This window comes from Gracilinanus agilis, chromosome 4 (genome assembly GCF_016433145.1).
Source record: "Gracilinanus agilis isolate LMUSP501 chromosome 4, AgileGrace, whole genome shotgun sequence".
Classification (NCBI taxonomy): Eukaryota; Metazoa; Chordata; class Mammalia; order Didelphimorphia; family Didelphidae; genus Gracilinanus; species Gracilinanus agilis.
Genome location: NC_058133.1, coordinates 200,773,929 through 200,801,233, shown reverse-complemented (window position 1 = coordinate 200,801,233; position 27,305 = coordinate 200,773,929). Strand labels below are relative to the sequence as shown.

Here is a 27,305-nt window from a genome sequence, read left to right as displayed (position 1 = left end):
AAATAGTCAGAAAAACCAAGTCTTTAATCAGGAGAGGGATGATGGCACAATCCTTAGGCCCCCACACAGAGTTACTCACTCAAAATCTACACAGAGCCCAAGGCTCTGGCTAGTCTGGGTACCAACCCCTGGGAGAAATCACTTCACTGAGATGATAGCTCTGAGGAACAAAAGAATTTGGGGAACTTAAGTACCTTTTAGGGGAATTGAGGGACAGGGAAATATGATTGATTGACATTACCACAGTTAAAAAGAAATGGGAGTGAAAGGAACCATAGCCCGAGGCTAGGGTATCTGGGAGTGGACTACTTACAATGGACTCTAAAAGGATGGTTGCTGCCCAGAGATTGGTCTTCTTGGGAAGGATCTCCCTGATACAGTAGGGGAGACTACTAAGACAAAAATGGTACTTAGCATTTGCTTAGCCCCACCTAATTGGGATTATTATTTACCTTAGGGTCTGTTTTTCATTCTGAAACTGGTAGTTGGAGATTCCCTTTGAGGTGAATTCTCAAGGGGAAACGGGACAAATTTAGGGTCTCCATCTTTCAAGCTGACTAAACTTGGGATTGCTAGATCCCAAATTGTTATAGGCTTTGGGGTCCCCCAGATTATAAATTGACAGTAGGTATATGATTTTTGTACAACAGGTTATAGTATATTCCTTGACCTTCAAGCCAAGAAACCCAAAACTATCCCATGCTTATATTTATATGTTTCCTTCCTTCTTTCCCTACCTCCCCATCCATGACATACTTTTTAGTGTATGAATCCTAGTTAGAGTTTTTCTTTGAAAATGAAATGAGAGGTTTCATGAATAGCCATGTTTTAAAATCTTTGATAGAGGTTAATGAGTTATCTTTATTTATGTGATTTAACCTTTTTTCTCTGTGGATTACTGGCCTTCAGCAGAACAAAACAAATCTTAATCCCATATTAGATTCATTTACAGGAACATGTACCTCTCTAGTACACCTTCTGGGTCACAGAGCCTTCTAGATTTTAGGGGAAGATCTAGAACTAATGTTTCTACATTCCTCCCTCATTAATTTGGCCTCAGGCACTTACCAACTGTGGCCGTGGGCAAGTCACTTAACCCAGTTGGCCTCAGTTTCTTCATCTATTAAATGAGCTGGAGAAGGAAATGGTAAACCACTCTAGAATCTTTGCAAAGTGGCCTCAGATACTTCCTAGTTGTGGGCAAGTCACTTAACTCTATTTGCATAGCCCTTGCTCTTCTGTTTTAGAGTTGTTACTAAGACAAAAAATAAGTTTTATAAAATGTATGTTAATGGATTGACGCATAACTAGTGGTTGTACTAATAAGTGCTACCACCCAGCTTTCCCTCACCCTCAGCCCCCAAAAGCCACTCATATTGTTATCTAGGCTTAGGTAGAACTTCCTATAAAGACCCTCTTTGCTCCTTTCTCATCCCTGCTTGTCCTCCTTGTCCTAGAGTTTCTTCTTGGCAAAAATCCTTGCTCCAGCAGGCTTAGTGGCAGCTGAGCATAAACTGCTGTTTGTGTCTGATCTCCCCATCTGGACAACTCCTAGGTGGGAAAGGAAGGATTATTTAGTTCAGACAGACTAAATTTACTCAGCCCTGAGGCTAGTATAGGTCTGAATGGGGAGATTGCTTTGCCAAATGGGAGGAAGCCTCTGAGGAGCTGGGCTGGGTATCTGGAGTGAATTTTTAGTCTTTAGTGCTTTCTTTCTTTTTGTTTTTTAAGTAAACTCTTACCTTCTGTCTTAGTATCATGTCTAAGACAGAAGACTGGCAAGGGCTAGGCAGTCGAGTTAAGTAACTTGTGAAGAAGGACGCCTTCCAGTATGAACCTTTTCTAGACCACATGGTTGGTCACGACCTCGGGTAGTTTTGCTATGTTTTACAATATGCTGACAGTCTAGATAAGAACTAGCCTGGGACTGTGCAAGAGACTGATTAAGCCTGCCAAAACTCACAACTCCTATCCCTCCCCCCATTCCAGTTACTTTAAAAGAACCCTGCTTGTGGCCCCAGGGCAGAATGCTACTTTGCAGCTTCCCCTGGTGCACCAGCTCAATAAACAGACCTCCTTGTGAATTGCAGTGTTGGTCTCCATTTGTTGGGTGGGCTCACGGAGAACGGACCCTAACATAGGGGCTTGTCCGGGATCCGTTTGAAGACCCCCACTCAACAACTAGAGGAGGCAGGAGGCGGGAGAGACCTTTCCTTTGATTCTGGGGTAAGTTGGGCCGGCCTGGAATGTATGTGTATATGAGTGTATGGTGAGGGTGATGATCCACGTAACGCATACGGGTTGTAGGGCGCCTGCCTGACTGGGAATTATACGGCCGCCTTTGACTAAGCATCATGGTCCACTCCGTTCAGGAGTGAGGGGAAGGCTTCCGCCGGACCCGCGACATTGATTGTCCCCTCGACCTGTTTCTGAATGTGGACCTTGGATTAGTTCGGTTCCGTCACCTCGCGAGAGGAAAGGCAACGAAACAAGGAAAGCGAATCCTTGAGTGTTTGCGGCAAGCCTCAGAGTCTCTGGGATTGAGTCCGAAGGGAACTTGTGTGGGTTGGAGTCCCCCGCCCCCGACCGGTTCAAGTCCAGCAGGCCCTGACCAGTTCGAGTCCAGCGGGACTGTCAGTTTGAGTCTGACGGTAACCAGGATAGGGAAGTAGGAAACCCCATAAGAAACACAGGGGACGCCCTGTGGGACATATGGTGACATACAGCAGATTGAGAGTGAATTCTCTTCACGCAATCCCCAAGAGGGACCGCAGTCGCCTTGATCCCTTCTCCCCTAGGATTCTCCTCCCCTTGTCCTTGCTTTCCTTCCTTATGGTTGGCCTTATTCTCTTCCTGACGATGGACAACACCCCTTCCTCCCCTTTAGACCTGGTCCTTCAACATTTTTCTGATTTTAAAGCTCGGGCTGCAGACCTTGGACTGGCGTCAGGAAGGGAAAATTGCAAGTTTTCTGTCCTAGGGAATGGCCCACTTTTGGGGTAGGATGGCCGGTGACGGGCACATGGGATTGTAGTATCATCTCGGCGTTCCTTGGACGAGTCATGAGGGTGGGAACCGAGGGACACCCAGATCAGATCCCCTATATCCTTACCTGGCAATCACTGGCTCAAGACCCCCCTCTGTGGCTCAAGCCTCATACAGACTCGATCCATGTCCTGGCTGCTCGACTTGATCACGAGAAACCCCAGACTTCCGACCCCAAAGTGTCAGATACACCACCGGTCCTGCCAGCCCCGGAGGAGCCACCCTTGGACGCCCCTCTGCCCCCGCCCTATGCACCCCCTCCTCTGGCACCCCTCTACCCTCCCTTGCCGGAACCAGGGGAGGCCCAAGCTGTAGCTCCCCCCCCGCACATGAACCTGTGAGCCCCCCCTGCACACTGCACCCCCAGCCTTTCCCATGACCCCAACTCAACAGTCACACTCCCTGTGCGGACAGTCAGACACCTGATACAAGGTGATCCCCTCTCTTACCAATATTGGCCATTTACATCCTCTGATCTATACAACTGGAAACATCAGAACCCACCCTTTTCCAAGAACCCCCAAAAGCTCATTGACCTTCTTGAGTCTGTTTTTCTTACCCATGCCCCCACCTGGGATGACTGTCAGCAACTCCTCCATACCCTTTTTACGGGGGAGGAACTCGACTGCATCCTAAGTGAAAGTAGGAAATTGATCTTGGGAGATGATGACCGACCTGATTCGGTTGGCAGCCGCCTTCCCGACCAGACCACCCGACCTGACTGGGACTTCTCTACGGAACAAGTAGGGAGCATCTCCAGTCCTATCGCCAGACCCTCCTCGCAGGCCTCTGAGCTGCTGCACGGAAGCCTACCGATCTGTCCAAAATTGGGGAAGTAAGGCAGGGCCCAGAGGAGACCCCAGCAGCCTTTCTGGAGCGCTTACAGACCTCATTCCATATATATTCATCTCTAGACCCAGGAGCCCAGGCCAGCCAGACTGCAGTCCTATTAGCGTTTGTTAATCAGGCTGCGCCTGACATTCAGCGTAAACTACAGAAAGTGGATGCCTTTACGGCTCAATCCCTGGAGGAACTTTTAAAAGTAGCCGAGTGAGCATTTAACTAGGGAAACCCCAGAAGACGGAGCTGAGCGCCTCAGGCAAGAAGACCTTATCAGGGAGGAACAGAAGCAGAAGGAAACTGAAGCTCGGGAGGCCCAAAGACTAGCTGAACAGAGGACCCGAGAAGACAGGGCTCATAAAGAAATACTTAAGGCCCAACAGAGAATGGCCCAGATCCTAGTCGCCGCCATCTGACAGGGGGGGGGAATCCCGCCCCACCACCCAGAGGCACCTGCTTTTGGTGTGGCCAACCCGGGCATTGGCAACGCGATTGTCCCCATAATCGGAGAAATCAGAGCCCCGGCCAGAGAAGTCAGGGGGAGGGGGGGAGAAATAAGCTGGCCCTCTTTTAACTGCCGTGGGGCCCTTCAGCGAGAATGACAGGATCTAGCATTTGGGGATGACGATTGATGGGGCCGGGCCTCAGGCCCCCTCCCTGAGTCCTGGGTGACCGCTCGCATTGAGGGGACCCCCGTTTTCCTATTGGTGGACATGGGGGCAGAGCACTCGGTTCTCCAGAAACCCCTGGGAACCACCTCCTCCAAAACTTCATTGGTACAAGGGGTGGCTGGCTCTCGCTGATATCCATGGACCACCCAAAGGACTGTGAATCTAGGATCACACACTGTGTCTCTCTCCTTCCTGGTCATTCCTGACTCCCCTGCCCCTTTGCTTGGCCGCGACCTCCTCCACAAGCTTGGAGCCCGCATTCAATTCTCTCAGGACTCTGTCTCGGTGACAGATTCTGGAGGCCAACCACTGACGATCCTTACAACGGCCCTCCAGGACGAGCATCGCTTATTCACTGACTCCACTTCCGTGGACATTCCACCCCACATCAAGCCCTGGGTAGATAGTATTCCACAGGTATGGGCGGAAATATTGGGAGTCGGACTGGCAGTCCATCAGCCCCCCATCATCATCCCACTCAAGGCGGGGGCGATTCCTATTAGGGTACGCCAATACCCCATGCCCTTAGCAGCTTGCAAAGGCATCCAGCCACATATTAACAGACTCCTGAAAGCTAGGATTTTGATTCCTTGTAAATCACCTTGGAACACACCCCTCCTCCCTGTTTGGAAGCCAGGTGGGGACTACCGACCAGTGCAGGACCTGAGGGAGGTGAACAAAAGAGTTGAGGACTTCTACCCCACTGTCCCTAATCCATATATCCTTCTGAGCAATCTTCACCCTTCTGCTTACTTGGTACTCCACCTTAGACCTGAAAGATGCCTTCTTTACACTTCCCCTCTCCCCCATCAACCCATTTTCGCTTTCGAATGGCAAGACCCCTCCTCCCAAACAACGACCCAACTGACCTGGATGAGACTGCCTCAGGGCCTCAAGCTCAGCCCCACCCTCTTCAGTGATGCCTTAGCTAGGGATCTGGAGGAGTTTCATCTATCTCACCCAGGAGTCACTCTCTTGCAATATGTGGACGATCTCTTGGTGGCCTCCCCTAGCGAGGAACAGTGTAAACATGCCACCAGAGCGCTTCTCCTCACCCTCCTAGAGGCGGGCTATAGGGTAAGCACCAAGAAAGCCAAAATTGTGCGCCCTGAAGTTACCTTTCTGGGATATAAACTACAGGGAGGGTTCCATTGGCTGACCCCGGCCATGACTAAAACTGTCCTCTCCATTCCAACCCCCACTTCCCCGTGGCAGGTCTGAGAATTCTTGGGCACAGTGGGCTACTGCCGGTTGTGGATACCTAATTTCACTGAGGTGGCCAAACCTCTTTACTCAGGGGCCAAAGATACCAATAGTTGGGAGTGGACTCCCGAAATGGACTCAGCCTTTAAGACCCTCAGAATGGCCTTACTACAGGCCCTGGCCCTGGCGCTACCCGACCCTGACAAATCCTTCCTACTCTTCGTGGACAAAAGGGGGGGGGGGGTAGCGAAGGGAGTTCTGACCCAGAAAATCGGGCCCTGGGACCGACCGGTGGCCTACCTCTCCAAGGCCATGGACCCAGTAGCATCTGGATGGCCAGTCTGCCTCCGCATAATTGCAGCAGTAGCCCTCCTGGTTAAGGATGCAGACAAGCCCTGATTGTGGCATCCACTCATGCCATCGAGAGTGTCCTTCACCAACTGCCGATCTGTTGGCTATCCCATGCCAGGCTCGCCCACTACCAATTGCTCTTCCTTAATGAGCCCCGTATCTCCTTTCGGGTAACCAACACGCTCAACCCCGCCACCCTCCTCCCCACCGAGGGAATGGCTGACCCACATTCCTGCCAAGAGGTCCTGGTAGAGGCAAGTTTCCGCGAGACTGGACCTCCGTGACACCCCACTCCCACAAGCTGACCTGACACTCTTCACTGACGGTAGCAGCTTCCTGACATCTCAAGGGTCGAGAGTAGCAGGAGAAGCGGTGGTGGATAGTGACGGGACCCCAGTCTGGACTGCTAAGCTCCCCGAGGGCACCTCAGCACAAAGAGCGGAATTGGAGGCCCTGGAAGTGGCTTTGCGCCTCGCCAAAGGAAAAAGGGCCAATATCTACACCGACAGCCAATATGCCTCTGCTACCCTCCACGTCTATGTACCTATCTACCGAGAATGGAGGTATGTCACTTCAGCAGGAAAACCCATCTCCCATCTGGGCCACATCCAATGACTATTGGCAGCCGTCTGGGAGCCCCGACAAGTCGCCGTTATTCACACTCCCAGCCACCAAAGAGGGGACTCCCACCTGGCTCTGGGGAACCGATGTGCGGATGAGGCAGCAAGGGAAGCTGCCCTATCCGGGAAATAGGTATTAGCTCTGACTGATGCAGGAGATGTGGAAACCATTCTCCTCCCGACACCGCCTCCTGAACCCCCTTGCTACTCCCCAGAAGACCGGGAGTGGATAGCCAAGAGGGAAGGCGCCCCCATCCCTGGCCATGAAAGTTTCTTCCACGACAGAGATGGCAACACCCTTTTGCCATATATAGCGGGCTGCTTGTTGGCCCACCTAGGACAAGAGAAATTGTTGAAGGTCCTTCTTCACAAAGGATGGATCCGCTTTTGGGGTATGACCTCCTTCCTTGATGACTTAGTTCGCAAATGCCCGGTTTGTCAATCCACCAGACCAGCCAATCCAACGCCTATCCCGGCAGTCTGGCTGCGAGGCACCCGACCCTGTGAACACTGGGAAATTGACTTCACAGAGGTGAAACCTGACGAGTTCGGGTTTCGATACCTCCTTGTCATGATTGACACCTTCACGGGGTGGCCTGAAGCCTTTCCGATCAAAACTGAAACAGCCTGGATAGTGGCTAAACATCTCTTGGAGGACATCTTGCCACGATATGGAGTACCCCACTCAATAGGAACAGACAACGGGCCAGCTTTCGTAAGCCAAACCATACAGCTCCTGGCCCAAGGGCTGGGAACGAGGTGGAAGCTCCATTGTGAGTACCGACCTCAGAGCTCAGGACAAGTAGAAAGGATGAATCGGACCCTAAAAGAGTTTCTTACTAAACTCACCATGGAGACTGGCCTGGACTGGGTGACCCTCCTACCTTTAGCTCTTTTTAAAGCTAGGAATACCCCGGGACACTTGTCCCTTTCACCCTATGAAATTCTCTATGGTTCCCTCCCCCCCATCCTTTCGACGGCCCCAATACCATCCAAAATTCCTAACCCACTACTGCGAGATTTTGTTTTATCTCTCAGGTGCACCAGGACCTCTGGCCCAGACTCCAGGAGCGTTTTCAACCTCCCCCATGTGAGCCAAACTCTGTCCAGCCAGGCGATTGGGTCTGGGTCAAGCGACACCACAAGAAGAATCTTGAACCCAGGTGGAAAGGCCCGTTTGTTGTTCTGCTCTCTACCCCCTCTGCAGTAAAGGTTGATGGTGTCGGGCCTTGGATCCACCGCTCCCATGTACGGCCAGCTGACCCACCGCTGGAGGGACACCAGTGGGAAGTGACTGAGACTTCTCCCTTGAAACTCAAGCTCCGCTGCGCCCCGATCCCGTAGTCGTCCCGTCACACCCATGATAACTTTCCCATTGTTCCTTGCTTCGGCTCTTACTACCTTGTGGGCTGGTAACACAGCCCCTAACCACCAGCCTTGGAAATGGACCCTAAGCAGTTGGGACTCCTCGTCTGTGATCCAGACCATTGTTACCCCCTGAGCACCTACCTTCACTGCCTCCCCTTGTTCCCTCATTCCCCACTCTGGGGTTTGCCCGACTCCCGGGGGTCCCCACTGGCTCCCCACACTTGACATCTTTTACGCTTGCCCCTCCTCCAAACCGGGGAAGTCTTATTGTAATTACCCCAATCAATACTATTGTGCCCATTGGGGTTGTGAGACCCTCACAATGGGAGCCTGGGACCTCTGTAGTAGGGATGAATCACTATCTTTGCAGCAGGGCCCCCTAACTGCAAAACCCGAGCTCAGGCAAAAGAGGACTGGGTAGACGGAAACAGGGGCACATGGACGAGCTGCTCGTACCTGAACCTTATGGTACTACAACCCACTGATTCACGTTGGATCTTAGGACGCACATGGGGCATCCGAGCATATATTAGTGGTACTGATCCTGGGGGCCTGTTTCTGATCAAAAAGGAACCATATCGGGGGCAGCTGGGTAGCTCAGTGGATTGAGAGCCAGGCCTAGAGATGGGAGGTCCTAGGTTCAAATCTGGCCTCAGACACTTCCCAGCTGTGTGACCCTGGGCAAGTCACTTGACCCCCATTGCCTACCCTTACCACTCTTCCACCTATAAGTCAATACACAGAAGTTAAGGGTTTAAAATTAAAAAAAAAAAAAAAGAAAAAAAGAAACTATATCTCTCCACTACAGGGGTGGGTCCTAATCAAATACTGAATCCCCGCACCTGCGTCTCCCTCACGCCACCAACTGACCCACTGGGTTCCTCCCCTTACCCGCGAGCTACCCCCTCCCCCTCGGCCTGGACAGAGCCTGTCCCCTTGCCCCAGAAACCCCTAGACTGGAACCTTCTTGCCCCAGCTACAGGCCTCCTTTTTGGCCCTCAACCAGTCCTCACCTAACCTGACTTCCCAGTGCTGGCTATGCCTGGTAGCTTCCCCCCCTTATTATGAGGCGTTTGCCCTCACGGCCAATTACACCCTCTCTTCAAATGAAGAGACACACCAGTGTGATTGGAATGACACCACCCTTGGCCTGACATTCTCCTTGGTCATCGGGAACGGGACGTGTGTTGCAGGGTCCCAGGACTCCTCAAGCACCATCCCCTATGCCGAGCTCACGACACCCACAACTGGACAATATCTTCTGCCCCCTCAGGGGAGCAAGTGGCTGTGCTCTCGTTCTGGGCTTCAGCCCTGTCTGGCCCGTATGTCCCTACAACAAAGCCCCGAGACATGCGTTCTGATTACCGTAGTACCTCGTATAACCTACCATTCTGACCCTGATTTACTTGGGATCTGGGAACATCTGGCTTGAAGCCGATGGAAACGAGAACCGGTTACCATCGCAGTGACGGTAGCCACAATTTGGGGAGCCACAGGGGCCGGGGTAGGGATAGCTGCTCTGGCTGAGCAAACACAGGGCCTCTACCATCTGCGCCAAGCGATAGATGAGGATCTTGCCTGACTGGAGGCATCCATTAAATTTCTGGAAAAATCCCATGACTCCCTGGCAGAGGTGGCCCTCCAGAATAGAAGGGGTCTCGACCTCCTCCTTCTCAAAGAAGGGGGCCTATGTGTGGCTTTAGGGGAAGAATGTTGCTTCTATGCCAACCACTCAGGCGTGATCAGGGATTCCCTAGCTAAGCTCCAAGCGGGGCTCGAACAACGAGCCAGGGACAGGGAGACCTATAGCTCATGGTAAGCCAAACTATTCCATTCCTCCCCGTGGCTAACATCCCTGATCACGTCACTTATAGGCCCTCTACTCATTCTCACCCTTCTCCTCACATTCGGACCCTGCATCCTTAACCGCCTAGTCCGCTTTATAAAAGAATGTCTTAATACCATCCAAGTCCTAGCTTTACAACAACAGTATCAACCCCTGAGGATATCTATGCCCACAGGTCTCCCTAAATCAAAAGAAGTGGGGAATGAAGAAGGAGGCCTTATCTAGACCACATGGTTGGTCACAACCTTGGTAGTTTTATGATATGCCGACAGTCTAGATAAGAACTAGCCTGGGACTGTGCAAGATACTGATTAAGCCTGCCAAAACCCACAACTCCTATCCCTCCCCCCATTCCAGTTACTTTAAAAGAACCCTGCTTGTGGCCCCAGGGCAGAATGCTACTTTGCAGCTTCCCCTGGTGCACCAGCTCAATAAACAGACCTCCTTGTGAATTGTAGTGTTGGTCTCCATTTGTTGGGTGGGCTCATGGAGAATGGACCCTAACACTTGCTCAGGGTCACATAGTTAGGAAGCTTCTAAGATCACCTTTGAACCCAGGTTCTTCTGACTCTAGGTCTGGCACTTTATCTACTGTGCTATGTAGCTGCCCCTTCTAATGATTTTTTTGTGTGCCTACAGTTATATTTTCTTTCTGTGAGCCTTAGTTTCCCAGTCTGGAATATGTCAGTAACTTCTTTTTCTTTTAATCTGAGAGTATTAATTTTTTTAATCAGACATGTGATTTTATCTGTGGGAATTTCCCTCTATCTACACAGATCATCCTTTTCTTTGTAATTGAATCCTAAGAGAGTTACCTCTGGCATTAAGAGGTTAAGTGACTTGCTCAGGGCCAGAAAGCCACAATCTGTCAGAGATGGGGTTTGGACCCTGGTCCTCCTGACTTTAGGGTGAACTCTTTTTTTTTTTAATTTAAATATTTAATTTTTTTTAGAAATATTTTCAATGGTTACATGATTCATGTTTTTACTTTCCCCTTCATCCCCCCCCCTTTACATCCCCTCCTTATCCAACGCACATTTCTACTGGTTTTAACATGTCATCAATCAAGACTTATTTACATATTATTGATAGTTGCATTGGTGTGGTCCTTTCGAGTCTACTATATCCCCAATCATGTCCGCATCAACCCATGTGTTCAAGCAGTTGTTTTTCTTCTGTGTTTCCACTTCTGTAGTTCTTCCTCTGAATGTGGGTATCGTTCTTTTCCATACATCCTTTAGGGTGAACTCTTGAACCACTAAACCACTCTGCCTTTCAAAAAGTGTTTTATAAGAATGAAAGATTGCATCTTGGAAATACTGTGAGTCCTCCATGTGCAGCATCCAATCTATATTTGTCATTCAAAGCCTGACACATTAAAACTTGCATCTTTTGCAAGGGAATATTGCTTAATTAACTCTACTTGACCTTGTTTAGATACTTTCAGCACTTACACACTTAAGCAATACTATATAAGAGGATAAACTCCATAAAAATAGGGATTGTGTCTTAATTATCTCAGTGTTTCCCTTACTGTTGGTACACTGTAGGCCATTTATTAAAATGGTGATTGGTTGAGTGAATGAGCCAATAGATCAATAAGTATTTATCAGATGCTTAACTATGTGCCAGGCACTATGCTAGGCACAGGGAATACAAAAAAAGGGAATACACAGACTTAAGAAGCTTACATTCCATCAAAGAATTTGCCTTCATAAAGCTTATAGTGTAACAGGTAGGATTTGTTCAGTTGTGTCCGACTTGTGTTTTTTGTTTCATTTAAAAAATAAAAACCCTTTCCTTCTGTTGTAGAATTGATACTGAGTTCTGTAATGCAGGGTCTTGCATTTCAATATTAGCCTAGGCTAAACTGTCAGTTACCTTGGGTGGAATCTTGCCGATGGCATGCGCCATGGGGCAGGTGCCAACTAGCAGTTGGGCTGAGACTATAAAAGCCCCTGCAAACTTCACCCTGATCACCTACTTATCCCTGACCTTCCCCCTGGGCCCTAGGGTGGTGAAGGGTGGTGGAATTGTGTGTAGGAAAATAGGATGGCTTAGATCTTAGGACCTTCCTTAAGAGCTCTGCGTCCTGGAGGGCCCCCATGGCCACGGCCTCCACGCCTGGGCCCACTGGTCTCTTGACCCAATGCAGGGGCTTTTATAGTCTGAGCCCAATTGCCAGATGGCACCTGCCCCATGGCGCATGCCATCAGCAAGATTCCATCCAAGGTAACTGACAGCTTAGCCTAGGCTAATATTGTAATGCAAGACCCTGCATTACAATTCCTAGGCAGAAGAGTGGTGGTAAGGGTTGTACAACTGTGATAAATTGACTTACCTAGGGTCACACAGCTAGGAGGTGTCTAGGAAGGGAGGCCAGATTTGATGTGTCTGACTCTTCTTGGCCCCATTTAAGGTTTTTTGGGCAAAGATCCTTGAGTGGTTTGCCATTTCCTTCTTCGGCTCATTTTACAGATGAGGAAAATGAGACAAACAGGGTTAAGTGATTTGCTCAGGGTCACATAGCTAGTAAGTATTTGAGGTAAAATTTGAACTTGAGGAGATGAGTCTTCCTGTCTCTCCACTGTGCTACTTAACTGTCCTGGCAGGTAGGATAGGCCCCTTTAAATATGCAATAACTGTATAAGTCATTATAATGTACAATATAATATGATAAGAAGTATAGTATACTATGTATGACCTGAAGAAAGGGAAGATTTCATGAAATAAATGTCATTTGTGCTTATTGATAGGTTTTTTTATTCAGAGTGTTTTCATTCCTTTGATATAGCCATGTTCTATCTTGTCATCTAAGCTTCTTGAGGACAAGCTTCCTCAGACTAAAAATTCCCCAAAGGGAGAGACTCTATCTTTAATTTCACACTTCCCCATGACAGACATGAGCATGCTTTATTGGAACAGTTACTGTCTCTCCTAAATTCCAGTCTTAATCATCTGTGTTTGTTTTGTTACCTAGGGATTCCCAGGCCCCTCTCCTATTGGGCTGGCTGAACTGATCCAGTCTTCCTGAGGCAGGATGTTCCTGGTGGGCCTGTCAGGGGGCATAGCCTCAGGAAAGAGCTCAGTAATTCAGGTGTTCAGGGATCTGGGCTGTGCTGTGATCGATGCGGACAACATTGCCCACCAGGGTGAGTTGGAGGATGGGACAGGATGGGATTCAATTTAACAAATATTAAGATATTCTTAATTATAAAGGTAGACGTAATACATACACTACACTTGGGGATCGTATAAACTAATAAGCAGGAAACATTTAGACATCTCTTCTGCTCTGTCTCCAGTACCTTTTACAGCCTTCTTCTGTCTCCTCTTCTCTTAGTGGACCAAAAGGAATTGAGGGTATTCCCAATATTCCCTCAGGCCCCAGTGGTGGCAGAGGTAATTTGCTTAGTCTGATTTCTTTTTTTCTTTTTCTACTTCTGTCACTATCTTCTCTATTTAAAATCCTCTCTCTTTTGGAATCCCTTCCTTGACTAAGGTAAGGAATTATTTACTTTCCTCTTCTTAGTCCTCCAATTCTGCATCTTTATTTTTATAATCAAAAAGGTAAACTATACATCTTCCTTTAGGATAGTCAAGCCCCACTTCAAAGCACACAGTCTGTCAAATTATATCACTATTCTTGCCTGGAGACTTCTTTAAAAATAAGTTTAAAATTTTTTCCCCCTAGATTACATGTTGATGTGAATACAATTTTTAATAATCATTTTCTGACATTTTGCAATCCATGTTCTCTCCTTTCCTTCTCCCCTTCTCCCCAAGACAACAGGTTATATGATATAGGTTGTACACATGTTATTATACAATACACATTTTCATATTCATCATGTTGTGAAATACATGTGCTTAATAAATGCTAATTGATATCTTACTATGTACAATGTTCTCCTGGTTCTGCCTATTTCATTTTGCATCACTTCATATAGGTCTTTTTAGATTATTTTGTGATCATTTTGTTGTCATTTCTTATGGCACAATTGTATTTCATTACAGTCATATTCCACAACTTCTTCAACCATTCCTGAATTGCTGAACCATCCCTTCAATTTCTAGTTCTTTGCCACAACAAAAAGAGTTGCTATTAATATTTTGCGCAAGTAGGTCTTTTTCTCCTAGCTTTGATGTCTGTGGAAAGCAGACCTAGTAGTGGTATTTATTTTTTTATTTTTAAACCTTTAACTTCTGTGTATTGGCTCATAGGTGGAAGGGTGGTAAGGGTGGGCAATGGGGGTCAAGTGACTTGCCCAGGGTCACACAGCTGGGAAGTGTCTGAGGCCGGATTTGAACCTAGGACCTCCCATCTCTAGACCTGACTCTCAATCCACTGAGCTACCCAGCTGCCCCCTAGTAGTGGTATTGATGGGTCAAAGGTTATGCACAGTTTTATGGGTCTTTGAACTTGGTTCCAAATTGCTCTCCAGAATGGAGAGCTCTACCAATAGCATATTAGTGTTTCAATTTTTTCACGTATCCAACATTTATCATTTTCCTTTTTTCTCAAATTAGCCAGTCTCCTGGTATAAGGTAGCATCTCAAAGTTGTTTTAATGAGCTTTTCTCTGATTAATAGTGATTTGAAGCATTTTTTTCATGTGATTAAAGATAGTTTTAATTTCATCATCTGAGAATTTGCCTGTTCATATCCTTTGACTACTTGTCAGTTGTAGAATGCTTTGTGTTCTTATACATTTGACTCAATTCTCTATCTATTTGAGAAATGAGGCCTTTGTCAGAGATACTTGCTATAAAGATTTTTTTCCCAGTTTGTTGATTCCCTTCTAATCATGGTTGCATTGGTTTTGTTTGTGCAAACCCTTTTTAATTTAATGTAGTGAAAGCTATTTTATGTCTCATTAATGTTCTCTATGTCTTATTTGTGCAATTGTTTTCCAGTTTTCCCAGCAGTTTTTGTTGATTAGTGTTCTTCTTCCAAAAGCTTGGCTCTTTGGGTTTGTCAAACACTAGGTTACTATGGTCATTTCCTACTGTGTGTTGAGTGCTAATCTATTCCATTAGTCCACTACTCTTATTTCTTAGCCAGTACCAGATTGTTTTGATGGTTGCCGCTTTATAATACAGTTTGAGATCTGGTATAGTTAAGCCATGTTCCTTCATATTTTTCCATTAATCTTCTTCATATTCTTGACCTTTTGTCCTTCCAGGTGAATTTTTTTATGGTTCTGTGAAATAATTTTTGGGTTGTTTGATTGATATGACACTGAATAAGTAAGTTAATTTATGTAGAATTGTCATTTTTATTATGTTGGCCCAGCCTATCCATGAGCAATTAATGTTTTTCCAGTTGTTTAGATCTGATTTTGTGTAAAAAGTGTTTCATAGTTGTGATCATATGGAGCTTGGGCTTGTCTTGGCAGGCGGACTCGTCCTAGGTATTTTATATTGTTTCTAATTATTTAAATGGAATTTCTTTTTATCTCTTGCTATTGGACTTTCTTGCTAGTATAGAGAAATGCTGATGATTTATGTGGGTTTATCTTATATTCTACAACTTTGCTAAAGTTATTGTTTCAATAAATTTCTTTTTTTTATATCAGCCTGGAAACTTTTAAAGGGCAATGGGACTAAATTTTTCAAGGCCCAGTCTTGTGCTTATCTCTTTTCTTCTCTCTTGCTAGTGGTGAAGCCAGGTTTTCCTGCCTACTATCGTATTGTGCAGGCCTTTGGGCATGAGATCCTGCTCGAAAATGGTGAGATCAACCGCCAGGCCTTGGGAAGCATCATCTTCCACCAGTCTGAAAAACGGAAACTGCTGAATGCCATCACCCATCCAGACATTCGAAAAGAGATGTTGAAACAGGTCCTGAAGTACTTGATTCAGGGTAAGATGCCAAAGGCTAGAGACTAGATGGAGAGAGGGGAAGGAGGGAGGCTGAAGTGTGATGCTTCCCTGATTAATTCTGAGACTTCCCTGATGAATGCTATGAAAGCAGCCTTTGACTTTTTAACTTTATAGCAAGCAAGTCAATTACAGTGATACAGATAGGATGATGATGGAGACTTGGACAGTAGGCCAATCGATCAAAACATTTGACACTCACTGGGTTCAGAATTCCATTCTAGGCCCTAGGAGAAGGAAGGATACATTTGGAATAGAAGACACATTTTCCTCACTATTGAGGAACTTAAAATGTTAAAGGATGATGCTTTCAATTTAGTTTAGAGGAGGTTTACTTGTAGCTGACTTTTCTCCATGGTAGAGGTAATGAATTGCACCAAATTATCCACTCTATTTCCCAATCTTCCATCTAACATGTGATATCCATTTACTTTTTTTTTTTTTTTTTTTTGTTTAAACCCTTAACTTCTGTGTATTGTTTCATAGGTGGAAGATTGGTAAGGGTGGGCAATGGGGGTCAAGTGACTTGCCCAGGGTCACACAGCTGGGAAGTGTATCCATTTACTTTTTTTTTTTTTTTTTAATTTTAAACCCTTAACTTCTGTGTATTGACTTATAGGTGGAAGATTGGTAAGGGTAGGCAATGGGGGTCAAGTGACTTGCCCAGGGTCACACCGCTGGGAAGTGTCTGAGGCCAGATTTGAACCTAGGACCTCCTGTCTCTAGGCCTGGCTCTCAATCCACTGAGCTACCCAGCTGCCCCCTATCCATTTACTTTTAATATGACTGGTGCTAACCTTTGAAATGGGAATTTTTCCACATTGGAAAATAGACAGGTAACTTTGATCTTTGTAGCATCATGGTCCAAATATCTAAAGTGACTGGCCCCTAGACAAGTGGAGATAATGCATCCATTCATGAAAGAAAATAGAATATATACATAAGACTAATAAATATAATTAGGAGGGGGTAAGATACTCAAGTGTTCAAAGGAATAGGGAACAGAATGGGACAGAGACAAGGATGGTTAAAACTGGGGGCAGTCAGAGGAAGCATTTTCATGAAGATTTTCTGGAGGAAATGAGTCTTTAGCTTGCGCTAATATGATGGGAAAGGAATAAAGGAGGACTCAAAATGGGTCCAACTTGGGGAGATGAACCTGAGAAAGAGTTTTCAGGTGAGAGTCACCGAGTGAGATATGGAGGGACAGGCAGCAAGATTTGCTACTAAAAATTGCTGACATTTTAAGAGGAATTTAAGGTTTGTAAAATGCTTCTTTTGATCCTCAAAACACCCCTCTGAGGTTGGTACTACAGATATCTTATCTCCATTTTAGTTATGAGAAAATTGAAACTCCAAGAGGTTATGACTTACTTAAACTCACATAATTAGTGCATTTCATAGGCAAGTTTTAAATCCAGGTATCTCTTGACTCCAGGTCCACTCCTCTGGACTGCCTCTTTTCCAAGTAGAAGAGAGCAGTTTGAAAAGGTTAGAGAGTAGGAGTCATTAGGCTAACACTTAGGTTAGCAACCTTTCCAAAAATATGCCAGAGCCTCAAATTTCAAAGGGGAGGAAGTATGGCAACAGCAACAGGAAAAAGTAACTTTCAGGGCAGCTGGGTAGCTCAGTGGATTGAGAGTCAGGCCTAGAGATGGGAGGTCCTAGGTTCAAATCTGGCCTCAGACACTTCCCAGCTGTGTGACCCTGGGCAAGTCACTTGACCCCCATTGCCCACCCTTACCACTCTTCCACCAAGGAACCAATACACAGAAGTTAAGGGTTTAAAAAAAAAAAAAGTAACTTTCATTCCCTGATCTTTATACCATACTTTGTCCCTCTCAGAACTAATGTATTTTGAATATCCCTTTTGCTTCCTTTTTTTCCCCCCAAATTCCTAAAGGGTATTTTCAAAATTCCCCTTGTGGAAGTGACCACCACTACTTTAGAGAAGCAATATGTTTAGAATATTATATTAGGAAGGACTTCTGGCCGATTTCTGGTCTCTGCATTGTGTTTATAGCCAAGATCTTTTCTCCCTACTGCACCTGCTTCTCCTTTACAAAGCCAGGAGACATTCCTTCTTTCCTCATCTCTCTCTCTCTCTCTCTCTCTCTCTCTCTCTCTCTCTCTCTCTCTCTCTCTCTCTCTCTCTCTCTCTCTCTCTCATATGGTCTTTGCTGACCATATAAAGGAAGACATCTGGTGACTCTGACTCAGGTTCACTGACTAGACTGGTGACTATTAGCTAGGTTTCCTCTCTACCAGTCTAGTTTATGTTTATCCTTTCTCCCACACTGGCTTACCCCTCCCCTCCCCTGCCTTCTTTCTGGATGCTTATGCTTTTATGCTGCTTCTCCCCTCAGCTCCAGGAATGGAACCCTCTGTCTTTCATTTGTGCCCTTTGCATTCCCTCCCAGGCCAGTTACAAGTACATCTGTAGGGCTCGAAGGCAGCAGTGTAGCTTCCCTTCTGAGATTACTCATTGGATAATGTCACCCGCTCTGAAACATTCTCTGTGCTTCCCCCACCCCACCCTATCTCACTTAAATAAAAGCCAGAAAGCTCTTTTCAGCTCGATAAGGTGAAAAATGGGGACGACAGCTGTGGCTTCCACAGTCCCAGTTTTCCCCTGATGAGTATAACAAATACAACTGTCAAAGTTGGTATAATCAAACGTCAGATAAGATCACCAGCTGTTGGGGGAGGTCTCTGTGTAGGCAGAAGAATGTCTTAATAGAGTCAGGATAGTTTGTAGAGCTTATCAAGCAGGAGGGATGTGACAGCTGAATGGACCTTTACTGGTGAACCAAAGCATTGGCCACAGACTCCCAGGAGGAGCCTGGAGGAAAGGACAGATCTAGGGGAGAGGAGGAGATGGGAGTGGAGAGGCAAAGGGAGATAAGAGCTTTTAAAAGGAGCTTGTGTTGGCTCTGGCCCTGAGGTGGATAAGCAGTGCTACCAGCTTCTGTTCTATGTTCCCTTCATGCATTCTGGTCTTTGCTGCTTTGGGGAGCCCCATGTGTTTCTCTTGGGCTTCTCAGTCAGAAGAGCTAAGCAACTGGGGAACCAGGTGGCCTGGGTTTTCTTCCTGGCTCAATGATCTTGAATGTCAACTCCACTGTGAGTCAAAAAAGGAATAATCTTGGAGTACTTGTGCATAATAATAATTGCTCATATTTGTAGCATGTTTTATAGATTCTTAAGCATTTTCTAGGGGGTAGCTAGGTGGTACAGTAGATAGAGTCCTGGGTCTGGAATCAGTCTCAGACACTTAGTAACTGTGTGACCTTAGGCATGTCATGTAACCCTCTTTGCCTCAGTTTCCTCATCTTGAAAATGAGTTGAAGAAGGAAATAGCAAACCACTCTAATATCTTTGTCAAGAAAACGCCAAATGGGGTCATGAAGAGTCAAACGTGACTGAAAAAAAGATTAAACACACAAACATTTTCACTTAACATTCTCTCATTTGACCTTAACAAGTTCCAATTGAGCCAATAAGGATAGATGGTATTATCCCTATTTTTCAAAAGAGAAAACTGGGACTAAGAGATTAAAAAGCCTGGTGTTAATGCGAGTCAATGGTTTTATCCCTATCCAGTCCAGTTGCAAAGACAATTTCCATTCGATACTAAAATTTTCAAAGGATCTCATAAATTTTGTCTCATTGGAGGTACTGTGGCTTTTCTTAGGGCTATCAGCTTGGCCACGTTGGGCAAATAAATACATCTTCCATCTCAAACTCCATTCTCTGTAGCTAAAAGTCCCAGTATCCCATCTTTGAGTATAATTCTTCCTCCCTTTCAGTGCCTTTGCACTTGCCTCTTGACATCATTGCTCTCTTCTCTTCCTTTTGTGCCACCTGCCTCTGTGTCTAAAAAAATCTTTAATCTTTAATCTCCCTGCTGCCTACTGAATAAAGTCTAATCTCCATAGCCTAGCATACAGTGTTCCCTATATCTGGTTCTGGACAGCTTTTTCTGTTTCCTTTCCTTAACCTTGTATTCCAACCAAACCAACCATTCTCCAGATATATCATACTTTCCCACCTCTGTGCCTTTACTCATATTTTCTTTTCTATTTCCTAGAATGTCAGATTCTGTTTGTCTGGAATGTCCTCATCTGCTTTATGGAATCTTACTTATCCTTCAAGATCAAATGCTGTTGCTTCTTCCAAGATACCTTCCTTATCATCCTACAAGGAGCCATTCTTCTTTCCCTCTTAACTTCCATAGCATTTCATTTATACCAATCATAAAATGATACTTTTTTTCATATATTGTTTTGTTTTATAATTATTTGTATACCTCTTCTCTCTAAGTTTGTAATTTCTATGAGGACAGGGATCCTGTATCATATGACTTTGTAGCCTGCACAATGCTTTAGACATAGGCATTTAATAAATATTTTTTTAATAAATGGCAATTTTCCAGGATTTTCTGCATTACGGTTTTCTTCCCCAAGGGGCAAAATATGGATTTAGTCTTCTTGCATACATAAAAAAAGTGTTTCTGAGACTGATTTATATTTGGAAGTGAGTGATACTCTGGAAACCCCATGGTCTTGCCATTTTCCTAGGTAAAAATCTAACTCATCAGCTGAGTTAACAGTGCTTTTCTTTTCTTGTCATTTGGTGGAATTAAGGAAGAAAATAGGGTATCTAGAACAGGAAAGGATGATGACTGGCTCTTCTCATTCTTTTGGGCATTTTCCTTCTCCCCAGGGTACCGATATGTGATCTTGGACATCCCCTTGCTGTTTGAAACCAAAACAATGTTACGATTCATGAAGCATACAGTGGTGGTATATTGGTAAGTTGGAGCTCTGAAATGGAGAAATGCCAGTGGGTCTTGGGATAAAGAGAGACTCCCTTAGGCAGTAGTGGGACATGGCCTGGGCAACAGTGTGTATGGTTCTCTCTCTGTCAAGATGAGAGGCTAAGGCTCCTTTGAACTGAACCCTGAATGTTGACTAGCCTGATGTTACACAGTTGTTCCTCCTGGGGAGGCTGTCCCATTCTTCCCAGTTTTTGTCATTGGTCCCCAGGGCAATGGTACATGAGGAGAGCTCCTCCTTCTGGTTGTTTCAGGCATATTGACACTTAAAGCAAGATGGAAAGGGCTATAGTATTGCTGTCATTGATAATAAGCCCTTCGTGTTCCAAACAGATTGCTTTCATGTCCATTCCCATTTCATTCTCCCAACATAAGGTAGGGCAGGGATAATTATACCCATGTTGCCAATGAGGAAGCCAGATTGCGGAGACATAGATATTTAGCGACTTGGCCAAGGTCACACAGTAGTTGAGCTCCTATACACTAGGGAACAATGAGAATACCAGTGAGCTAGTGAAGGCGAATTATTCTACATTGGCCCCCAGGGAATAGTGGGGCAAGGCAAATAAAAATCCAGATTTAGCAAATGGAGGAGGATCAAACTGTCAAAGAAAAATGAGTCATGGTCCCCAGTGATCAAGTGAGCAAGAACAGCTGGGATACCGAGGCTGTCTTCTGCTCTGACGCTTCCTGGATGCTTCCCACAGTCATTTGTTTTTTTTGTTTTTTTGTTTTTTTTGTTTTTTAAACCCTTAACTTCTGTGTATTGACTTATAGGTGGAAGAGTGGTAAGGGTGGGCAATGGGGGTCAAGTGACTTGCCCAGGGTCACACAGCTGGGAAGTGTCTGAGGCCGGATTTGAACCTAGGACCTCCTGTCTCTAGGCCTGGCTCTCAATCCACTGAGCTACCCAGCTGCCCCCCCACAGTCATTTGGGAGGCACTTGGCTTCTCAGGTATGTTGTTTCAGGGTGGTCCTCAGGAGAGGATATACAGGAGGCATGTGCTAGGAAATAATGCCTGTTGTTCTATCTTAGTACCCCAAATATCCAAGTCTGCCTACTCTGTGACTCCTGGCCCTATATTGTCTTTTAAAAAATGCCCTTTTTTTTTTGCCTCAAGGAATACAGTCAAGCCATCCAAAGTGTTCTGTAGCTGACTTAAGATATTACCTCCAGGTTATCAGCTCCTTGACTTTATAAGGATGACCCTATAAAGAGCCAGGTTTCACGTTCCCAGGTCTCCAAAATGACTTGCTTCCTTATCTGTGAAATGGGTTTAATACCACTCTGGGCTGTTGTCTGCAAAGTGCTTTGTAAACTGTAAAGCATTATATAAATGTGAGCTGTTGTTATTAATGCAGAGCCCAAAACCCCAGCAGGAACTGACCCCATGACTTTAACCTTATTAACTATGTTCTGCAATGAAATGCCAGTAAGGTGAAATAATTGGAGAGTTCACTGTGTGGGTGAGGAGAGTTTGTTTTGTATATGTCTAACCCACCTATCCCTCCCTTAGTTATCTTTTTAAATCCCTTGGAAAGGATATGACAGAATCTTTCCATTTTTCAAATGGAGAAATTGAGGCTTGGTGAAAAAAACTAGGAGACCCGGAAGCTGATTCGTAGCAAAGAGGACAAGAATCAACTTTTATTTTAAATTTCCTTAAAATCTGTTACCAAGCTGCTGTCTTACCGTTTTTTGGTTTGTTTTTTTTTAACCAGCCAAGGCTGTCCACTGATCCAGAGAGTTTTAGAATAACATTTCTTGGGATCTATGCAGCCAGCCAACCAGCCCCTTTTGCACTTGGGGGAAACAAAAGACACAGAAAGGGAAGGTATTTGGGGTGCCACATAGCCTAAAATGGGGCTACAAGCTCATTCTTTAGCTGTTAGCTTCCTTACAACTCCACAGCTTTACTCTAGAGAGGACTAGATACCTCAGTCATAACAGGGAACCTACTGAATAAAGAGTCATGAGACCTACATAGTAAATTCTAGATGGGAGGAGGAGCTTTTGAATTTCTAGCAGAAAGACAATTAGAGCCGAAGGTAGCCTTATATTCCAGCAATTAGCTGACCCCAAAAGCTGATTTTAAATTCCTTCCAGCATGGAATATAGTGCATTGGACAAGGAAGACTTTTGATAAATGGTGGTTCTATGTTGACTGAGTGGAAAGCCCTTAGTTATCTCTAACTCTCCCCACTCTCCAAAAACATACAGCCTTTACTTAGCCTGAAGTTTTAGCCACACTGGCCACATCTTCCACACATCTTGGTTGCTCTGCATGGCTTTCTGGATAGAGGGAGGGAAAGGAGGGCGGACTTAGGACTGATCAGTGAAGGGAGGGGAAGCTTCTTGATGGTCCTAGGAAACTATTCAGAATGCAGCCAGCAGCCCTGTTGCCTCAGGGGAGATAGCTGAAAGGGCTTGGCTGGTGGAGACAGCCCTTTAAGTAAAGGTCACACTGACTTGGCCAGAAACCCTAAGGGGAGAGGAAGAGAGAGCTAATGTCACCAGCTTGGATTGCTGCTCATGAAGGGTTAAGTTGAAATTCTGGACTGCAGAGCCATGAAATACCTAACATTTTGTGGACCCAGGGTTTGTCCTAAGACCTGTTCATTTTCAGAGGTATACTAAAGAGCTGGTAATGGGGGACATATATAGAAATGGTGACTGTTTTCAAATCCACATTTGTTACTAATCTTATCTGGAAGGAGGGAGCTGCTTTCTCTGGGAATGGGGTAGAATTATAGTCAAATTTGAACCAGAGTATCTGAATGAGAGAGACATCTGTTCTGGGAAGCATTTCTCTATGAATGTCTCCCAAGATATCCCTGGAAGTGGGGTGAGAATATCCCTCTGATTTCAGCTCCCATTCCCTTTCTCTTTCTTTCGCCAGTGACCCCCAAACCCAGCTGTCACGGCTGATGGAACGGAATGGGCTGAGTCGAGAAGAGGCTGAGGCACGGATAGCAGCCCAACTGCCCCTGGAAGAGAAGCGCCAACTGGCTCAGCACATCCTGGACAACTCAGGGGAGTGGGAAGTCACTCGACGTCAGACCCTCCGCCTGCATTCCCAGCTAGAAGATTCCCTGGACTTTTTACCATTGAGGCTTGGCCTGTTTGCTGGCTTTGTCGGCATCATATACCTATTTTCTCGGCACTTCCTTCTCTAATAAGGCCCCCAGCCCCTTAAACACTTAACCTCCAGGGCAGACAGCCAAGCTTAATGAGGCTGAGGCCAAACAATAGGGTCTTGAACTCTGTCCAGGAGAAGGTTATGTTCTGTCCTGTCCCTCCCTCTCATAGACTGTGAGCTCTGTCTCCTCTTCTGTCAGGCAAGCCTGCTTGTTGGACTGAGAAACTGGGAAAAAGGTTGGCACTGTTGTCACAGAAGAGACAACCTTTGGAGGGGGCACTGCCCATTCCCGAGTTAGGATCCAATTTACTAATGTCTCCTTTTCCTAACTATGTCCCATTGGCATCTTTGAACCTTTGGTAGCACCTATAGTTCATGCTTTAGGGTGATTTTTTTTTAACAATACAAAATTTTAATATGAAAACACAGGTAAGAACATTCCTATGAAGAGGTCTAGGAAAGAGAGGGGGTTACCCAGTGGCCTTTTTATCTGTCTAAAGGCATCATGGCTTCTGAGAGCAGAAAGATCTTTGAGACCACAGGGCAGAAGATTCACTTAGTGTTCATCTTTAAAGAAAGCTTCCTTTCTTCCCTTCTCTCCCCTCATCTGCAATCGAAGTGGCTCCTATGGAGCTCTGGGTAATTGTAGCTCCCCCCAGGACAATGTGTACCTTGCCAAGAGCTCAATAAATGTCTATGGATGAACAATTCAGTTCTCAGACTGTGTTTGACCTATGCCTTCCATTCGGTTAGAGCCCTCATGGGTAGGTGTGCATACTTGTGTGTTTTGGCTCATATAGACAAGCTACAGTGACCTTTCTGTAGGCCACTGCTTTGGACCCCGTGCACCCATGCCTGTGCTGTCATGGGTGCCTCCATTCCTGATGGTATGTCTACAGTGGAGGGATGTACCATCCCTCCCATTGCCAGGTTTCTCCAGTGTCCCTTGGTGGTGAGATTGGCACAACTTTCTAAGAGGAGAATCACTCCTAGTTTGTCATTCCTGCCTGATTTGGATCAAGAGGAAGTGCTTACCTCCAGGGCACCCATCTTCCCCTTTGTTACTGCATCCAGGGCAGCTGGGCTGCTTGTGCTGCCCTAGTTATGCCATTGCTTTGGAGTGACAGTAACATTTGAACTAAATGACAAGCACAGGATTTTTGGATTTGGTTTATCATCACCAAATAGGGACACAGTCCGTGTCCGGCTTTGGAACTGGAGGCAAGAACTCATTTTCCCCCAAACACCTACTGACCCTTTCTGACTCCATTCTAATCCCTCTACCTGCCTGAAGTACAGATCCCCACCTAAGTGACTCTGGTTCAGTCTCTGCACACCCCTTTGTGTTCTTTGCTTCACCTCCAATCCCTCTACCCCTAGTTATATATTGCAATAAAAAAGGCTGTTCCTTCACAGCATAGCAGACCTGCTGCTGATGCATTCATCCCGGGGCAGGAACATCCTATTAAGTCTAGAAATAATTGTGATAAATGCTAATAGTGCAGTGGCCACATTTTGTGCCCCTTTCCTCATAGCTCCGTGTGCTTCAGAGACATCAGCTCATTAACGCTCAGCAAACCCCCAAAGGGAGATAGGTTCTTCTGGTTCACTGACTGAGGAGAGAGGCAAGAAGGAATGAATGTCCCTGTGGCTAATGGGGGTGGCACAACCGTGGGTAGCCAGGGCTTCCCAGGTCACCAAGGTAAGCTTTTAAATATCATCCTCCACCACTGCCTTAGAAGGAGAAGAGACTGTAACCCTGGGGAGTTCCATCTAGGTAAGAACTCCTCTGATGACCACGACTTAGGCCAAGGAAAGAGATGAACAGGGCAGCCTCAGCAAAGGCAGAAGAGTGGTATGGAGTAGGCAATGGGAGTTAAGTGACTTGCCCAGGGTCACAGCCAGGAAGTGTCTGAGGTCAGATTTGAACCCAGGACCTCCCTGTCTCAGGGCCTCTGATGCTTCTTGTTGGGGACATGCATACAACTTGTCCACTGGGATCATGTAGAATCTCCAAAGCCAGCCACTAAATGGCCTGACAAGTCCTGTTTAATTAGAGAGCTGGACTATAGCTGACTGGAAGACAAGATCGGGCCACCCAGAAACAACTGGAGAGGGGCAGCTGGGTAGCTCAGTGGAGTGAGAGTCAGGCCTAGAGACAGGAGGTTCTAGGTTCAAACCCGGCCTCAGCCACTTCCCAGCTGTGTGACCCTGGGCAAGTCACTTGACCCCCATTGCCCACCCTTACCACTCTTCCACCTATGAGACAATACACCGAAGTACAAGGGTTTAAAAAAAAAAAAAAGAAAAGAAAAGAAAAGAAAAGAAACAACTGGAGACAGGTACCCACCCTGAAATGGACTCGGAATCCCCAGAGCTATATCCACGCAGAGGTAATGCCCCTATTTCGCCAGTAGGTGGAAGCAACAGCCTGAAATCGGGTCCAGCCTCTAGGGATGAGCTGAGAGAGGCAGATGTGCTAACTTTTCTGGATTCCCACTGTTGCTACTGCTGCTGCTGCAGCCTCCTGACATTTCCTGCTGCCTTTTCTTCCCATCCTGGCTTTGACACTGGTCATCTTCACCTTCCCTGCCTCTTTTCCTTCTAAGGCTCTTTGGCAGTCTGGCAAAGCCAATGGACTTCTTCCTAGAATATTATTTTTAAATGCATAAAGTAAGATTATAATGGAAACCAATTATGTTGAAAGTTTTGTTATCAAATCGCCTTTTTAAAAACCAAGCTCATCAATCCCAAATGAAGAACCTTTTCTGTAGACAAGGCAGAACTAAGGAAAGAAAAAAGGATAACTACAGCTTTGAGCTTCCTAAAGTCTAGGGGCTCTCATTAAAATTGCTAGGCTTCTGGCATCTTCATTCCTTCAGGCAGAAGTGGGAGTCTCAGAACTGGAGTTTATATCACCCAGTAGAGATCCCAAAGCATACTCCTAAGGTTAGGAGTTATTTTCCTCTTTAATATAGGCACAGAGATGTGAAGATTAGGAAATAAATCACATAATGTGAGATTTTGTGATAGACACCATTGAGTCTTAACCACCCAAGCTTTAGCTCTCAGGCACTTAACCCCTTTCCCTAAGTCAGTGGCACCAGTCCTGGAGTCGGGAAGACCTGGGTTCAAATCTAGCCTCAGACACTTGTATGATCCTGGTCAAGTCACTTAGCCTCAATTGCTTAGCTCTTGTCAGTCTTCTGTCTTAGAATTGATACTAGGTGAAGGTTTTTTAAAAAGGGAACGGAGAAAACTGGCAAGGATTGTAATCCCAGAAAGAATAATTGGGTCCAATCCATTCAACAAATAGTCAATTCAACAGATATTAGAGCCTACCATATGCAAGGCCTTGTGATAAGAGTTGGGAATATAAAGATGAAGAATGACATCCCTGCCCTCATTGAGCTTACTATGTAAAAAAGCAGATATGACATCTGTGAATACGAATGCTAACAAGGTAGGATGTCAGAAGAGCACAGGAGAGTTCTAGATAAAGTA

General features: G+C 45.8%; 1 protein-coding gene across 1 annotated transcript in view; it reads left to right on the top strand.

The window, feature by feature from the left end:
• DCAKD (dephospho-CoA kinase domain containing) overlaps window positions 1–24,509 on the top strand; it is a 48,701-nt gene extending 24,192 nt beyond the window's left edge. The window contains exons 2-5 of the mRNA XM_044677141.1: window positions 12,925–13,096; window positions 15,604–15,807; window positions 20,550–20,637; window positions 23,562–24,509. Coding sequence (XP_044533076.1) covers window positions 12,985–13,096; window positions 15,604–15,807; window positions 20,550–20,637; window positions 23,562–23,838 — 681 coding nt within the window. The 5' untranslated portion in view covers window positions 12,925–12,984 and the 3' untranslated portion in view covers window positions 23,839–24,509. The remainder of the gene's footprint in view (window positions 1–12,924; window positions 13,097–15,603; window positions 15,808–20,549; window positions 20,638–23,561) is intronic.
• Window positions 24,510–27,305: the final 2,796 nt, after the last annotated feature.